Consider the following 15,916-nt stretch of genomic DNA (forward strand, 5'->3'; position numbering starts at 1 on the left):
GCGCCTAGAGCCGGGAACGTGAGGGAGCAATTTCCAGGGCCCCACCGCGAACACAGCTGAACCAGCCGCAGGGCTCGTGACCCGAATGTGTAAAGATGCTGTGGGAAAAGCCTCATTCCTGCAGGGGCGTGGAAGCGAGGCGGGGGCGAGGGGGTGGAGCCGCTGCCGCCGAGAACCGGGAGGCCCGCGGTGACCCCATTCGACCCCTCCCTGCCCCCAGGCGATGCTGCAGGGCACCGCCGAGCACGCGCTAAACCGGCGGCTCGGGGCCTTCCGGGGAGAGGCGCGCGCGGGGGGGCGTGACGTGGGCGGGGCTTGCGTTGGAAGAGGGCGGGGCATCGCGCGGGCCCCGCCCACACAGGGGTGCGTAACAATGGGGCGGGGCCTCGGAACGGCGCTGCGGCGGCCCCGGGGGCCTGCGGTGGAGGCGGAGTCGCCTCGGCCGCAGCCGCTTTCCTTGCTCGGGATTTGAAAGATTATAAAGTCCGGGCGGCGAGGGCGGCGGCGGCGGATGCGCGTGTGGCGGAAGCGCCGGCGGCATGAACTACCCGGGCCGCGGCGCCCCGCGGAGCCCCGAGCGTAACGGCCGCGGCGGCGGCGCCTGGGAGCTGGGCTCGGAAGCGGCGGGCGCGTTCGGCGGCGGCGGCGGCGGCTTCGAGCACCAGCCGGGCGACGGCGTGCCGCTGGCGCTGCTGCGCGCGGAGCCGCTGCACCTGGCGCCGGGCACCGACGACCTGAGCCACCTGGCCCTGGACCCGTGCCTCAGCGACGAGAACTACGACTTCAGCTCGGCCGAGTCCGGGTCGTCACTGCGCTACTACAGCGACGGCGAGAGCGCGGGCGGCGGCAGCTCCTCGTCGCCGCCGCCGCCGCCGCTGGTCGCCTCGAACTTGGGGGGCGGCGGGGCGGCGGGAGGGGGCCCCGGGGACAGGAAGCGCGCCCGGCCCGGCGGCCCCGCCGCCCGGCACCGCTACGAGGTGGTGACGGAGCTGGGCCCGGAGGAGGTGCGCTGGTTCTACAAGGAGGACAAGAAGACCTGGAAGCCCTTCATCGGCTACGACTCTCTGCGCATCGAGCTTGCCTTCCGGACCCTGCTGCAGACCACCGGTGCCCGAGCCCGGGCGGAGGGCCGCGATGGAGACCGGGCGTGCGGCCCAGCCTCCAGCTCCGGGGAGGAAGACGAAGAGGACCGCGCCTGCGGCTTCTGCCCGCGGGCGGCGGGGCGCGAGCAGGAGATGGAGGAGCTGGTGACCATCGAGCCGGTGTGCGTGCGCGGCGGCCTTTACGAGGTGGACGTCACCCAAGGAGAGTGCTACCCGGTGTACTGGAACCGTAAGTAGCTGGCCAGCGGGGGGCGACGGGCCGGCGCACGCTGGACCGGGTTAGGGGCTCGGTGGCACCCCGGGATGCCTGCCTGCAGTTGGTCGGGTTAGGATGCAGGTTGTGCGGGGTGCGTCGGCAGGTGAAGGGTGAAAGAGCAGATGGCAGCGGCGCGCAAGCTGCCAAGGGTGGGGTGGGGGGGTCAGGAGGGGAGGATTCCGCCGGGGATGGCGCCTCCTGGGTGAGCCGAGTGCTGCTGCCATCCGCTGGAGGGGATCCAGGACCGGATCCCCCAATCGGGTAGCTTTAGTTTCTTGACCCTACCAGGGGCTTTGTCCACCTGGATATCTGATTGGGTCTCCTGTCTCCGGAAGCGCTCGTGATTTAAATAACATGTCACGTCCTGAGTAGGGAAGGTTTGAGGGTGTCCTCATGAGAATCTACAGTTCAGTTAGAGACCCGGGAAGATAAAAAGCCCTGGCGGGAAAGAAGCGCTCCAGGCAGTGTGTTATTCCCACTGGATGTGTTGTGCAGAGGAGGAAAGAACTTGCAGGAAACGGCTCAGGGAAGTGAGTCTGTGCCCTCTGTATGGAATGCTCTTCTATCTCTTGGGGTTTGGGGGGAGGGTTCTTTTCTCCCCCATAATTTTACTTTTCCTTAACTGGGAAAAAATTGCAAGACCCCGATTTTCTCATCTGTTGAATGGACTCTCCTAAAGGTCTGAACAGCCTTTGCTTATAAACAACAGATACTTAGACAACACGGGTAGACTTGTAGTCAGGGTAAGGAGAAAGGCGATCCAGAAATCTCTGTCGTGCCATACAGCGAATATTAATATGTGATATATAATAGTAACTGAAGCCGTCAATAATTTGTAACATACAGTATTAACTTTATGGGGTTCAGTGGCCGTAACTCAGATGTCTTTCATGATGTCTATGCTCTCTATGCATCTTACATTATTCTGACCTATATTAATTATGTGCATTGATGGCTTAGCTTCCCTTCGATGTATTTAATGGCTTCTGGGCAGAGTCCACCGCCTTTATCTTTGTGGTCATAAAACCTAGTGCAATAGGTATTCGATGACTTGGTATTGAATTGCATCAGTGATTCAGATAATGCCAAAGCATGCATACGTTAAGTGCAAGTAACTAAGATGGCAAATTCCACACGTGACAAATCAGGTAAAAGTAGTGAAGCAGGACGTTTCTTGCTACCTTTTGACAGTTCAGGCATTTGTTCCTTTTGTTTTGTTTTTGTTTTTTAAGATGAGTCATGTGGACTCTGGTATGTCACCTCTTGATTATAAGCTCACTGAGGACAAGGCGCCCTTGCATGTTTACTTAGGAGTTGTATCGGCAAGCACAGCAGTATTAGGAAAACCCCTATCTTTCAGAGGATCCCCATCTCATTTCTTGTTAGATGATCACCGTGGGTCTTCCCCGCAGATAGAATCACACAGCTCAGTGGACTGAGAGGGGATGGCTCAGGGGAGAAGAGCACTGGGTTCAAGAGGACCCAGGTTCAAATCCCAGCACCCACATGGCAGCTCAAAGCTGTCTGTAACTCTAAGATCTGATGCCCTCACACAGACGTACTTGAGAGTGCAGAGCATCCTAGGAAGGAGAACTAGAAACTGAAGACTCACCCTCGCCCTGCGCTTAGACGTAGGGCACTTGGGTCATGTGTGCATGTTTTAATGCCTTACTGGTCATGTGTGCATGTTTTAATGCCTTACTGGTCACCAAGTCGTTTTAACAGTCTTTTCACAGTGACAGCAAATTGATGTTGACTTTCAGTGTTATTAATGAACTTGACCAAGGTCACTCAGCTAGAAAGTGATGCGGCAAGCAGGTCTTTAGTGAGAGAACACAGTGCCATATCTAAAAAGTTTCATCTGCCCAGGGGAGAGGTTGCCAAGACTGTAAGACTGAGTCCTGAGGTTGGCTTCGGTCAGATGAGGCAGGGGAGTTAGGGAAAGAGGTTCTACTCAGTCAGGGCCAGCATATCCAAGGACACACAGGCTTGAAACTGCCCAGCAGTTGGAGAAACAGGCCATACCTCTGGCTCAGAATTCCAATGTGAGCTTGGATCTGACCACCCAGAGGCCCAGGATGTGTGAGGGCTGGCGAGTGGCACACTAGGGGAAACCTTGCCCAGGGTGGGTGTGCAGTGCTGGGTTTGGACTTTACCCTTTGCATCATGGCCGGCCAACATGAAGGCTCTGTATGAGATGTGGTTCATGCCTGTGCAGAGTTGAGTTGGAGACGAGAAACCAGAACATCATATCTTATAAATCAGTGAGGAACTAATGATGGCCAGCAAAGCAAATGTAAAGGCCGTGGGGACGCAAGCCTGTCCATGTGCAGGCCGTGGGGACGCAAGCCTCTCCATGTCAAGGCTGTGGGGACACAAGTCTCTCCATATGAAGGCCATGGGGACGCAAGCCTCTCCATGTCAAGGCTATGGGGACACATGCCTCTCCATGTCAAGGCTATGGGGACACAAGCCTCTCCATGTCAAGGCTATGGAGACAAGCCTCTCCATGTCAAGGCTATGGGGACACATGCCTCTCCATGTCAAGACTATGGGGACACATGCCTCTCCATGTCAAGGCTATGGGGACACATGCCTCTCCATGTCAAGGCTATGGGGACACAAGCCTCTCAATGACAAGGCTATGGGGACACAAGCCTCTCCATGTCAAGGCTATGGGGACACATGCCTCTCCATGTCAAGACTATGGGGACACATGCCTCTCCATGTCAAGGCTATGGGGACACATGCCTCTCCATGTCAAGGCTATGGGGACACATGCCTCCCCAGCTTTCATTCCAATGCCGTTGTTACAAGGCCAGTTATAGCTTATAAATTACTTGTTTTTGATTAGCTTATAAAAGCAATCTTGTTCTCATTTTAGTGTTTTTGACCAGCTGTTTACAGTATACTATCCTATGGGTGTTCCGGGGCTTCTTATAACCTAGTGTCCTATTCAGTTTCCATGTCTCACAAAGTCCTGCCTAACTTTTGTTTCTGTGTCTTACATACGTTTTCACACCTTTTGGGGAGAGTTCATTCTCAGTATGGTGGCCTCATCCTTTCCTCAAGTGGCAGAGCTTAACAAAGCTGTATAGCTTTTGACGGTTCCCATTGTTCCCCCTTTTCACCCTTTGGGAAACTCTGAGCGGTGGTAATGAAAGGTTTTTAAAGGAAAAGAAAAAAAATCAACAAGCACCTCCTTAGTAAATGACTGTGTGTTGGCCATTTGAGTTTTTGTGGCCTGATTTAACCCACTGTTTCTTGGCATTAGGAAGAATGAGCTAGCCCTGTCCATTGTAAAAGAAAAGTTCCTTCTGAACTTTATTCACAGGCAGTATTTGAAGCACTTGGGCATCTGTCAGTCAGACGGGGAATGACATTTGTCTTCTAGAGATAGGAGATTCCCATAGTGACAAACAGCTGTTATCACCTGTTTAGATGCTTTCATGACTGCATGTGGACATTGCAGATAAGAGCTGATGGTTGCCAAGTGCCGGCTAGCTCACCTCCCTTGTTCCCACTGCCCCTTCTAAGCTGCTTGTTTGGAGAATTCTCAACTTTGGCATGGTACAGTGGCGCCTGCACAGACAGGACCAGGTAGGTCACAGCTGGCTGCAAGTGGATCCCAAAAAGCTGTGCACCTAACAAAGATTAATAAGGTGACCACTGCAAAAGTATGTACTCCAAGTACGTTGCTGGCCTGATCATCAGAGGTGAGAAAATATTTGCAAAGGACATTGGCAAGAAAGTGGCCAAAGAATTTAGTCACACACTGTCGGGAAGACATCTGGAGCTAGAGATGTTTCATGAGCTTAAAATAGTGTCACTGGTATTTCGTAGCATCCATGTGTACTGTGTACACTGGAGAGCGTATAATTTTTACTCACTGAACAAATTATTTAATTGGCTACTTTCCCCCCCCTGTGAATGTGTAGTTTCCAGAAGCAGTCAGCTACTAGCCACAAGTTTTCTCCTCCCCTTTCTGGCTCTATTCACATTGTTACAGCTTTCATTTATGCTGTCAAGAACTTTAAAACTTAGTCTGTTATCTTCGTGGATGTTAAAACGAAAGGGACATTGTATTCCTGACAAAATGGGATTTTTAAAAAGTAGTTTTTCCCTCAAATACATGTTTATTAATTTAGCATAAATGTAAACTATTCAAGAGGGACTGGTAATCCTTCATGTGACAATGTGGCACAGAGTGTCATGAGAGAATGTAGCAGTCCAAGGCCTTCCAAGCATTCTTTCTTGATCAGTTTCTGCCTCCAAAACAGGAATGGAAGGGGTTTAAAGTCCACTTACAATATTAACATTAATAATCAATATTAATGATTGTTATATTAACATGGCTAACCCCGAGAAAATGCTGAGGAGTCTCCCCGTAGATGGGTTTGCGAGCATCCATAGACACACATTTTTCACACCCGTTCCAGGCAAGCCTGCCTCGGGATGGTTGTCAGTGGCCTGCGGAAGCAGCCCAGGATCTTCTGGCTGTTGCTGCCATATGCAGAGGGCAGGACCTGGCGCTCTCTGATCAACAGCCCGCTCAAGACTTCTGTTTACCTTTGTGTTAATTTAAAAAAAAATACTCTTGTTGTATCATGTATTGGATTCACCTTGTCTCTGTGTGGTGTGAGTGTCATCATGCATGTTATACACGTGTGTGGATGTCATCATGCATGTTATACACGTGTGTGGATGTCATCATGCATGTTATACACGTGCTTTGGGTAAATGCTCAGGGCGGACCGCTCGCCTCTGCCAAGCCTCTTCTCTTCATGTATTGTTTTATTATAAAAGACACTTTGTGCTCTTTCCTCTTCCAGAATTTGTTTCCTGGATCTTTTATCTCTCCTTCAATGCCTGTGTTTTGTGTTTGGTTGAGGCCTTTTATGTCTGGAGCCCACAGCTGATCCCTCTCTGTAGAGAACAAGACAGGAGTTGATGTGCTGGCCAGCGAGCATCTTCAGACCGTGATAGGCCCGGAGAGGAGGAGCTGGGAGGGCCTGAGGGAAGGCAGTCCCAAGGCGGCCACGGCTGGCAGAGGAAAGTAGTGCTAAGGGCCAGGGGAACTGGGGAACCTGACCTAAGGCCGTCATCTTTGCATGAGTGGGATAGCATTTAACCATGTCACCAGAAGGACCAATGACACTGATAAAAGGTGCGAGTCAGCCACTTCCTAAAAGTTCTGTTAAAAGGTAGAAAAAAACGTATTTTGATTAGGTTTACTTACTTTGTTTATTTTGCCGGCATGTATGTGTGCGAGCCATGTCTAAGCTTAGTGCCCGTAGAACTCAGAAGAGAGCCTCAGATCCCCCTAGGACTGGAGTTAATGGATGCTTGTGAGCCTCCACTTGTGCTCTTAGTTCTGCATCTGTGTGCACACACGCACACGTGCGTGCGCATGCACACACACATTCAGTCACTGACAAGTGGTCTATAGAGACCATACATAGCTATTCCTGATGCGCCAACATTAGGAGGCATGTGAAGGGTAAGTTAGTAAACAGCTGGTGTGACTGTGGTGGGGACGGTGGGCAAACAAGAACATGTGTGAAGGTGACAGCGCACTTCTCTTCCTGTCCCTCGCATCCACCAATGCTTATCCTACATGAAGTAACTTTATAATTGTTTTCCCGATACATTGATGGCCCAGGCCAGCCTTTGGAAATTACATTGTTATCATAACTTCTTTATCCCACAACCAGAGATACCCAAGTATTCTGGAGAAATAGAAATTGCATTTGAATGGTGGACCGCATTCCTGAATACTTGTAAGCTGAGCTTTTATGTGCTTGCGTGTCCTTTACTCTGTGAGTAGAAACCTGTATCACGACATCTCCCTTTGGCTGTTTCACAGACCATTGTTTTACACGCTGATACAGACTCGGCCTGGGCACATGCTACAGGGCACAGAGCCGGAGGAGCCCTGTGAAACCTGAGCTGTCTGAGCCATTGCTGCACTGACCGTGGCACTGGACGGACATGGTTGGATGAGTCCTGCCCAGCGTTTTAGTTACCGCAGGTGCCCAACTTTCTCATCATGTTCTACTGACAGAATCCACTACTCCATAGAATTGCTCTTGGCTAGGCCCAGGGCCCACCTGGTTTTGAGTACCCACCTACTTCTTCCGTTAAAACCTGCGTGAATGTCTGTGCATGTATGTGTGTAGGGCGGCCACCCATGGTATCTTCCGGAATTGCTCAACACCTAATTTTTTACACAGAACTTCCTACATCTGTACAATGTATCTTGATCATATTCATCTAGTCTTATTCAATGCCTTCCAGATGCCCTCAACAGTTCTTCTCCCAATTTTATGTCCTGTTTTTGATCCACTAAATCAAATTAGTGCTGCCACAAGGCCGCATCCCCAAAAGAAAGGGACTCCACTCTCTCTTCTCTCACAGCCATCTGTTACCTCCCTCTGTTTGTTTGTTTGTTTGTTTGTCTTTGGTTTTGGTTTTTTTGTTTTGTTTTGTTTTGTTTTGTTTTGAGATAGGGTTTCTCTGCATAGCACTGTTCAGGAACTCACTCTGTAGACCAGGCTGGCTCTGAACTCACAGAGATCCACCTGCCTCTACCTCTGAGTGCTGGATTACAAGCGTGGGCCACCATGCCTGGCTCCTTCCCTTATTTTTTGAGACATTTTCTCCCATCTTTGCCAGCTAGACTGGCTGGACAGGGCTGGGGTTATAGACATATGCTACTGTGTCCCACTTTTGTATGTGGGTACTGGGATCTGAACTCAGGTCTTTGTGCTTGCACTCAGGCGAGCATTTTACCAACTGAGCCATCTCCTGCCTTCCAAAACCTACATTTTAAAATGCAGCATATTTACCCTTCCTCCAAGTTTGTTTATGATTTGGACAGCAAAGCCTCTGCTTTGATACAGAAGGTAATCCTTGAAAAGAGTCTACTCCAACGTAACCCAATGTGATTACCACTCAGACCACAGACGGTAAGTGTCCTGCTCAAGCATGCTTAGTAACACCTACCGGACACCTGGGCAGCTTGACTGTTGTACCTAGGTGGGACACAGGTAATGGCCTTAAATTAATGAACAAGAGCTGAAGAGATGGCTCCGCAGTTAAAAGCATGTACTGCTTTTGCAAAGGACCCAGGTTCAATTCCTAGCATACACATGGCAGCTCATAACCATCTGTAATTCCATTTCCAGGGAGTCTAATAGCCTCTTTTGATTTCCATGGGCACGAGGCATACACATGGTCCATATACATGCACATGTGCATGCATAATACTCATATACAGAAAATAATAAAACCTTAATAAAGCTATGAACAGATACTTGCCTTGCCTTAGCAGTCTTGTTTCCCAGGCGATCACTCACATTTCTGATCTGAGATTAGCACAAGTTACTTGTGTTTTGCTTTCTGCCTTTCATGAGGAAAGAAACTGAGATACGCTCTTGTTTAGTGACGCTGGGAGTTAAACCCGGGGCCTCATACATGCCAGGCAAGCCCCCTGTTACTGAGCTCTGGGTATCTGTCCACCTTGTTTTTTGAGGCAGGATCTCACACTGGGACATGGAGCTGAGCTGGCTGGCCAGGTAAGGCCCAGGGATCTGCCTGACTCTACACAAAGACACATGAAAAATAAGGAAGTAAAGCAGTAAGCTGCATTGCTGTTGTGATTTTCTGGTGTGTGTGGAGAGTGCCCAGCACTGTAACGGGGCACGGCTTGCTTGGAATACCGTCTTAAAGGCCGCCAGGCCATCCAAGGTGATGGGTCACACACACCAGTGGAGCTAGTTAAGCCTTTGGTTTTCACATCACCTCTCATCACACTGCAGCTCCATTCCTGCCGCCGCACCTCAGCCTTTTCTGGAGAAGCTGCATTCTGTAGCATTTAAAATAAAGATGGAGGAGCCGCTGGAGGCAGCTGTGCCGTGTGCTTGTTTGTGTGACTGTGGGTAACATGGGTCCTCGATGCCACAGGATGTGGACAGTGTCGGCTGCCTCGTAGCACTGCAGCGGTTGAGTGAAAAGTCCCATCTTCTGGTATTCTCTCCCTCCAAGTCTGCACACTACTTGCCATTCTTGGCTCCCTGGATTTAGAGACTCTTTCCTGGTGTGACATTGTCTTGGCTCTTTGATAGGCACCTCTCAAGTAGCTGGAGGCCTAAAGTCCCAGTACTCATTGCCTGACCCTGAGAGAAGCTGCAGTCTCCCCGTGATCTCGCAGAGCCCTGAAAAATGTGAGCTGTCTTGAGTGTCCCTGGCTTAGACTTCAGAGAAGTGTGTCAGCTATCCTCCTGTAGTCTGCTGCCTGGGTTTGTGTGTGGTGGTTGTGGTGGTGTCTTTTTTCCCAAAAGCACTCTAAAGCCTTGATCGTCTGCTTCGGAGAGACTGACTTTACCCCCAAAGCTCTCTAAGGCCATCTCTGCCGCCTTCTGAGATTTTGAAACAACAGAAAATGTTAAAAGTCTGCTCAGTGTTCAGCTGAGGTAGAGCCAGTAGTGCCCGTGGTTTTCTGCCATGTTGGCAAAGAAAAATGGCTCCCAACAGTGGAGACCTCAGCCTGGAAACATCACAGGATTCCTTCAGTTGGCCTCTAGCTGAGCTGGCAGGCAGGGACAGCAGGAGCTAACAGCGGGTTCTGGCATCTAGTAGACTAACTTGGAATAACCTTGAATTTACCCTTAATCAAGGGATTTGAGACAGCCACCACTTTCCAGCATTGGCAGTAAAAGCTGGGCAGACTCAGAGAACAGATCTTTGTTGTCAGAGTTCTTTAGTTAAATCCCTGGTTTACTGTAGTTACATGACTGCATAAGCTACAACCTCTGACCTAGCTTCTCTTCTGACGTGGGGATGAAGCCTGTGTCAAAAGGCTCAGGTGAGACCTATGTGGGGTCCTCATATGGCTGAGTAAGTGGCAGTTGCTACAGCTGAGCCAGGCTAGTGGCTTTTTGTTTTTGTCCTGGAAGCCTTGTCTCCTGGAAATTAAAAGTGATGTCATAGGCCTCTCTTCTTTGTGAGAAAGAGATGTGGAAATCTGTGGCTCCACAGAAGCCACTTTTGGCTTAAACTCAGCGACAGTCACACGTTTGCGGAGGAGCACTATAACTATTTTCCGTGTGCCCATCTTAAACTTGTTTTCACCAGCAGAAAGTTGAAGGACTCACACCGAAGTGTCCCGTGTGGAGGGCTTTTCTGTAAGCAGGTGAGAGGAAGACAGCGGAAGCTCCAGTCTGTAACCCCCTGTTGGGTGCGGCCTCTGGAACGGTGTCTGGAGTTAGAATGGTGGTTTGCGATGCTCATGAGCCTAGCAGTTGGGAAGACTGTGGTAGACAGAGTCTCAGGTCCTAACCCCTGGCGTGTGAGTGAAAAGATCTCAGCTGAGCTACGATTCCTACTCTTCATAGCCGACCCAAGAAGTCCTGTTTGCTGGAGTGTTTTCGTCACGTGGGCAGCTGTGCATCTTCACAAATGCCTCACCGTTGGGTTTGTCACTTAAACCCAGAGATTTGCCAGTCAGTAGCCATAGGCTGTATTTCAAAAGGTTCAACCTCACAACTTGGCATCTTCTTGACCTTTCTGCTTAGCTATTTCCGTTATTTCTTGGGTGAGAGGAGGAAGGACCCAGGCAAGCCATGGATGATAATTCCCCACAGTCGCATGGATGGTATCCGCCCTCCATACTCAGTCCTCATGAGTCCAGCGACCCATAGCTGTAAGACCCGCTGCAGCTTGGGCAGAAGTGCACACCGCTGAGGAAAGTGCAGTGGAAGTGGTTCTCCCTCTCTGCTCTCTTACAAGGGGAGGTCAACAGGCCCCACCTTGAGAGTCTTCACCAAACAGTCCCAGTTGCTCTGATGAGGGCGACCGTGGCTGGTGTGCTTGGAGGACGCCATTCCACACACCATGTCACCCTGGTTTTGATTTGCACAGTTCCTGACACAAGCTTGCAGTTATTAGCGTTGGCCCTCAGTAAGTTGTCTTTCCTTCTCCTGGTCCTCCGCCTCCCAGTGATGGCTCTCTTTAACAGTCAGATTATATCATACCTTGGTGTGGTTTTTTCATATTTGGTTTACATAGGGTTTGTTGAGATTCTGATAACTGGGTTTATAGTTTTAGTCATATTAGTAAAATATGTGGGCTTGTTTCTAAATTTATTATGATTGTTATTATTCTCTTTACAGCTTGACTTGGAATCTAGCCTGTTGGATGTGACACCACAGCTCCGCACTTTGATTTACCTCACAAGCTCTATGGTTTTTCCTTCTAGTGTGTTTTCTTCTAGATAGTTCTATGATTACTATCTATTGTCAGGTTTCTATCTTGAGCATGAAGAATTTCACTGGTCTTCTACAACCTCTAATCAGCTACTGGTCTCATTTTTATGCCTTTCGTGTGTGGTGTGTTTCTTACGTCTGTAAGTTGTTTAGGTGTTTTCTGTACCCTGTTTCCTCCCTCGTTGTGTTTACATTTTCCTCTACCTTCTTGCACCAAGGGCGTGTAACTGTCGGTGTAACATCTTGTTCTTCCAACTCTGCCACTGTGTTGTAGTGAGCTGTCTCTGCTTCTCTGCTAGTCAGGGCTGTTTTGAGCATAGAGCACCCACTAGGTGTTCTTGGGGTTCATTAGGACTCTGTAGACTCTGTGGGGTTCTGTAGAACTCCAAGACTCCATAGTGCCTCTCAACTCTGCTCCCACACACAGATACGTTACTGCACAATTAGATTGACCTTCTAGGGCTTTCCTTCAGCCTTTTCTAGGGTCAGAGCAGTTTGTCCCCGTTACTGAAGCAATGCCTGTGAGGCTCATTTGTCGAGATCTCTTGGATTTGGGGTTTGGAGAGACTACTCAGCAGGTGAGAACACTTTGCACACACGCTCAGCTCCTTACAGCCCTGAGCCCATCTCCAGCTGTATCCTTGCTCTCCGGCCAGCACAGTGCTCAGCTACAGTCGCTCCTGACTGGTCCTAGCCGAGGTGAGGTCTAGCCCCAGGGCATTCGCACTTACTTTTGACCCATTGTTCCTGGGTCACTGTGTCTTACAATTGCACACTTCCCATACCTAAGATGTCTGTAGCGCTCACACTCACTTAGACCTTGACTGCAAAACTCACCTTCACAAAAGTTGTCTCTGCTCGACTTCAGAAACATCACAGCGGAGCTGGAGAGGTGGCTCAGTGGTTAAGAGCACCCGGCTGCTCCTCCAGGGGACCTGGCCTCAATTCCCAGCACCCACATGGTGGCTCACAGTCACCATGAACTCCGTGAGCTCCAGTTCCGAAGGATCTGACTCCCACTTCTGGCCTCAGCGCTGAGGGCATAAGTGTGCACAAACACGTTTGCGCTTAACGCCCATACACTAAATAAAAAATTAAGCTTTAAACAGTTAGGTCTTTATAGTCTGGCTCTTTGGAATGTAAGCTGCTCACAGCCCTTGGTGAGCTAGGAGGATTGTCACACTGCTCACTTTCTAGGGTCCTTTTCTCTCACGTGTGCGCAGGTCAGTACTTAGCCAGAGACTCCCCCGAGGCCCCTGGTCGGCATGTCTGGTGCTGATTTCCCTGTAGCCCTCTAAGTGCTGACTTCCCTGTAGCCCTCTTCCCGAGGCCCCTGGTCGGCATGTCTGGTGCTGACTCCCCTGTAGCCCTTTAACGTCCAGGGTCTCAGCCTTCAATCACAGCCACAGCTCAGCAACGTTGCTGGGAGGCCTTGGGCTTTATCTCCCCACATCTCAACGTGGGAAGTCCTTCCAGAAGCAGGCGTGGGCAGGGTGGCACTTGTCCTGGGCATCGCTGCCTCCTCCATCTGGTCCCGTTGCTGCTGGAGGCAGAGGCTGCTCTTCCAGATCAACAAATGGATTGTTCTTTCTGTTTAATATTTCAACTTGATTCAAATGCAATTTTTGAGATTTTTGAGACAGGGTTTCTTTGTGTAGCCCTGGCTGTTCTGGTTCTCACTGTGTAGGCCAGGCTCTTCTCAAACTCAGAGACCTGCCTGCTTTTGCCTCCCAAGTGCTGGGCTTTCAGGCATGCAGCACAGCCAGCTTTCTCAGTAAGCTTCTGTCGCACTCACTTTGTGTAGGTGTGCGTGTGGAGGCCAGAGGACGTTCTCAGGAGAGAGGCCTGTCTCTGCCTCCACTGTGTAGTCCCGGGCATTGAACTCAGCTTGTCAGAGCTGGTGGCAGCTGCCTTTACCTATTGACCCTCTTACAGGCCCCTGTTCTTTTCATTTTTGTTTTGCTTTAATCTTCCTATATTTCTGTATTTATGAGACACTATATAGTCTCTTAAATACTTCATATCTTTCTGGGAGGGTATTAGAACGAACAACAGGGATCCCTTTAAGTGGGGGGACAGATCAAGTGTCTGCCACATGGAGTATAATTGAGATGTTTCCATAGGCATTTTTAGATGCTGTAGTGTATAAATGCTTGCTAACTTTTTATATCAAACTGTTTGCTGCTAGCCCTTTTATTGCTGGCATAATACCTGTGGGCTAGTTAAATCAATTGCTACATTTAATTTCTTTTTTTTCTTCTTTTTTTTTGTTGTTTGTTTGTTTTTGTTTGGTTTAGTTTTTCGAGACAGGGTTTCTCTGGGTAGCCTTGGCTGTCCTAGACTCGCTGGCCTCGAACTCACAGCGATCCACCCGCCCAGCTACATTAATTTCTTGTGCCCTACCCTGGGCTAAGTGTTCGTAGCACACTCAGAATTCATATACTGAAATCCTAATTTCCAAGTTGGTAGTGTTGGGACATGGGGGGGGAGTGAGAGGTGATAAGGTCGTAAGGTTAAATGGTCCTCCTTTTTTTCTTCATTAATTTATTTATTTGTTCATTTTAATTCCAATTGCAACCCTACTTTCTCCTCTCCTCCTAGTACCATCCTCCCTCCCACTTCCCCCATACCTTCTTCCCCACCCACTCCACCCCGCCCTGGGTACCAACACACCCTGGCCCATAAGTCACATCAGGACTAAGTGTCTTCTCTTTCACTGAGGCAAGACAAGGCAGTCCTGCTAGGGAAATAGGATCCAGAGAGAGCAGCAGAGTCCAAGTCAGGAGACAGCCCCTGCTCCAATTGTTAGGGGACCCACTTGAGGACCAAGCAGCCCATCACTTTAATATGTGTAGGGGGCCTAGGATCAGTGCATACATGTTCTTTGGTTGGTGGTTCAGCCTCTGTGAGCCCCCATGGGCCCAGGTTAGTTGGCTGTGTAGGTCTTCTTGTGTTGTCCTTGACACCTTGGCACCCCTAACTCCCTCAAATCCTTCCCCTCACTCTTCCACAAGACTCCCTGAGTTCCACCTAATGTTTGGCTGTGGGTCTCTGTGTCTGTTTCCATCAGCTGCTTGGATGAAGCCTTTCAGATGACAGTTGTGCTAGGCTCCTGTCTGCAGGAATAGCAGAGTATCATTAATAGTGTCAGGTTGGCTCTCTCCCATGGGGTGGGTCTCAAGTTGGGCCAGGCATTGGTTCACCATTCCCGCAACCCAGACCCAGAAGGACACACGTGGTATGTACTCACTCATAAGTGGATATTAGCCATATACATGATAACCTGGTACAGCCCACTGGCCCAAAGAAACTAGGTAACAAGGAGTGTTCAAGGGAGGACACTTGAACCCCGTTAAGAAGGGAAAATAAAATAGACATCATAGACATCAGAAGTGGAAGGAAAGAGGGAACTGCGTGAGAGAGGGGTTAAAAAGGAGAATGGGGGAATCAGGTGTGGGGAGATCGGGATGGGGGAGGGTGAGAGGGCGGGAGAGAGAAGGGGGAGGGTGAGAGGGCGGGAGAGAGAAGGGGGAGGGTGAGAGGGCGGGAGAGAGAAGTGGGAGGGTGAGAGGGCGGGAGAGAGAAGGGGGAGGGTGAGAGGGCGGGAGAGAGAAGGGGGAGGGTGAGAGGGCGGGAGAGAGAAGGGGGAGGGTGAGAGGGCGGGAGAGAGAAGGGGGAGGGTGAGAGGGCGGGAGAGAGAAGGGGGAGGGTGAGAGGGCGGGAGAGAGAAGGGGGAGGGTGAGAGGGCGGGAGAGAGAAGGGGGAGGGTGAGAGGGCGGGAAGAGAAGGGGGAGGGTGAGAGGGCGGGAGAGAGAAGGGGGAGGGTGAGAGGGCGGGAGAGAGAAGGGGGAGGGTGAGAGGGCGGGAGAGAGAAGGGGGAGGGTGAGAGGGCGGGAGAGAGAAGGGCATCTCTGGGGCAGGCTGGAGATCTGGGACGGGGAGGCTCCTGGCAAGATGTGGGTGTGGGGGAGGGCCCTAGCTGAGACTCCTAGCAACAGATGGGGGGAGGTGGCTGGGATACTGGGACTGAAGTGGCCGCAGCCTGTAACCAGGCAGGACTTACGTGGAGGAAGAGGGAACCAACCCAGCCACAAAACCCTCAGCCCAAAAATTGTCCTGCCTACAAGATGTGCAGGGATAAAAGATGGAGCGGAGATTAAGAGGTCCTCCTTAATGAGATCAGTGCTTTTGTAAACAAGGCTCAAGAGAGCTTCCTGCCCCAACTGCTGTATCGGTGCAGCGAGCTGTGTCTGAAACAGAACGCGGGGGCCTCACCAGATACTGTCTGCCGG

At 50.7% G+C, this 15,916-nt stretch overlaps 1 protein-coding gene across 7 annotated transcripts in view; it reads left to right on the top strand.

Moving 5' to 3' along the window:
* Positions 1 to 381: 381 nt before the first annotated feature.
* DDHD1 (DDHD domain containing 1) overlaps positions 382 to 15,916 on the top strand; it is a 63,572-nt gene continuing 48,037 nt past the window's right edge. For 4 of the 7 annotated variants that reach the window (XM_084795848.1, XM_084795850.1, XM_084795851.1 and 1 more), the window contains exon 1: positions 382 to 1,332. In XM_084795848.1, the coding sequence (XP_084651974.1) occupies positions 540 to 1,332 (793 nt within the window). In that variant the 5' untranslated portion in view covers positions 382 to 539. The remainder of the gene's footprint in view (positions 1,333 to 15,916) is intronic. The other 3 variants (XM_084795853.1, XM_084795852.1, XM_084795854.1) reach the window with 2 other exon arrangements.

The sequence above is a fragment of the Acomys minous genome (assembly GCF_964271855.1).
Source record: "Acomys minous genome assembly, chromosome: 9".
NCBI lineage: Eukaryota > Metazoa > Chordata > Mammalia > Rodentia > Muridae > Acomys > Acomys minous.